At 48.7% G+C, this 1,802-nt stretch overlaps 1 protein-coding gene across 1 annotated transcript; it reads right to left on the bottom strand.

Annotated features, from left to right (window-relative positions):
- Positions 1 to 1,570, bottom strand: SLC25A2 (solute carrier family 25 member 2). The gene has a single exon (XM_011282600.4). The coding sequence runs from the start codon at positions 1,389 to 1,391 to the stop codon at positions 486 to 488; it is 906 nt and encodes a 301-aa protein (XP_011280902.1). The 5' UTR covers positions 1,392 to 1,570; the 3' UTR covers positions 1 to 485.
- Between the last annotated feature and the right edge of the window lie 232 nt (positions 1,571 to 1,802).

Raw genomic sequence — 1,802 nt, forward strand, 5'->3', positions numbered from 1 at the left:
AACTTTTTAAAAACTTTAATTGCCTAGTATAGAGAACATGTTAAGCAGAATGGGTTAAGCTATCATTTATGATCATCTTCATGAAACATGGTTACCTCTTTCTGCTGATATGACATTAAACATGGGACCAAACTGTTTTACTCACAACAGATAACCAACTAAACTGCATGTACATGTACAGGTTTATGCAAAAGCCGTGATATAACTAGATTTAGCATTCAGAACAGGTTCACAGACCACCAGCTCACTCTGTATATCCCACCAAACACAAGAGCAGTCATCTTCTATTTTAATACAATTATGGGTAGAAATTATATGATGTAAAATAGAAGATCTTCCATAAAGTTTAGGGTAGAAGAAGGGAAGACAAAAACAAAATTCCCATGAAGTAAAAAATAATTCCACATTGGTCCAGTACTCCATGAAACCAGAGATAAACTATAGTCCTCTAAGGCATTTACTGAGATCCAGTTCACCAAGACACTTCAATATGCTTCAAACTGGCTCATCATCATCCTCCTGCTATATTCATAAGCTAAAAATAGTGATCCATTGGCAGGGAATGCTCGAATCATAGTAGCTTTCATTCCAGAATATAAGGCTGCTATTCCTTCATTTTCCACAATACTTACAAGAGTTCCCATAAATCCAGCCTGTTTTCCAGACATGGAAAGAACCTGAATTCTGGATTTGATACAATCCACTGGGTATATGACAAGCCAAAGGCAAATTCCAGCAATTCCACCACTTAGCATCAAAGGGACAGGGCCTAGTTCGTCTTTTGATCTCCCTGAGGCAAAAAATGATCGACTCAGTTCATAGCCACCAAAGAAGAAGAAATAGCCCGGTACTTCTTGAAGTAGAGTGCTCGAAAGTCCGTGGTAGAAGCCCAAGAAGCCATCCTTTCTAAGGATACTCTTCACGACGGACCAGACTGTGTTCTGGCTTTTTGTTATTTTCCCTGACATTTCCATTTCGTGCATGGTCTGTAGCCGGCACTTCACAAGCTCAGTGGGGCACAGGGCCAGCGCAGCAAACACGGAGGCGAAGGACCCCGCAGTTGCGGTCTGTAGTTCACTCAGCTTCTCCTGTTTGTCCAATCCAACTACTTTCTTCACAAGCTGTTGGCAGAAGCCATAGCACATGAAGAGGACAGAGTTCTCGGCGACGTAGGCAATCAGCGCTGGGCCAGTCCCCTTGTAGAAGCCGCGGAAACCCACTTGGGAGTACGTCTTCAGGCAGCAGTCGGTGAAGCTCTTGTACAGGCCGGGGAACGTCTGCATCTTCACTTTCACTGTGTCGAAAGGCTGCCCAGTCAGGACACATGCTGTGCCCCCTATGGCGCCCGCTGTGAGGTCGATGGTGGCTTGGATGGCAGGATTGGACTTCATGTTCGCCCACTCTTCCGCTGGTCTCCGTGGGAAGCAACTCTCTGGAGCTCAGGGCAGGCGTCCCACAGCCAGACGCCCATTCTCCACTCTCCCTCCTCCTGGGGAGAAGCCGCTTAACCTCAGGAGAGGCCTCGGGACGCGCTCCCGCGCACAGAAATAACCCCCGGCTTGCCGGCGTGCTCGAGGCCCTCCAGCGTGCCCTGCTGCCCGCAGCGCCCGCCCCCCCCCCGCCCCCGCCCCGCCCCCATCCGCCCGGCCCTCCCCGCACCCGCCCGCCGGGGACGAGGTCTCGGTACACACTTTTAATGAATTGTAACACAGAGATTGAAAGCTACTTTATAAATTCTTTCATTTAAGGGCAGAGACAATAGGCGCCGATGTTCGTGCTTTCCCCTTCGGCTAGGTTCCCAC

The sequence above is a fragment of the Felis catus genome, chromosome A1, assembly GCF_018350175.1.
Source record: "Felis catus isolate Fca126 chromosome A1, F.catus_Fca126_mat1.0, whole genome shotgun sequence".
Taxonomy (NCBI): Eukaryota; Metazoa; Chordata; class Mammalia; order Carnivora; family Felidae; genus Felis; species Felis catus.

Bases quoted from the DNA above. Each gene is read 5' to 3' on its own strand.
- SLC25A2 (XM_011282600.4), bottom strand. From the start codon at position 1,391: ATGAAGTCCAATCCTGCCATCCAAGCCACCATCGACCTCACAGCGGGC.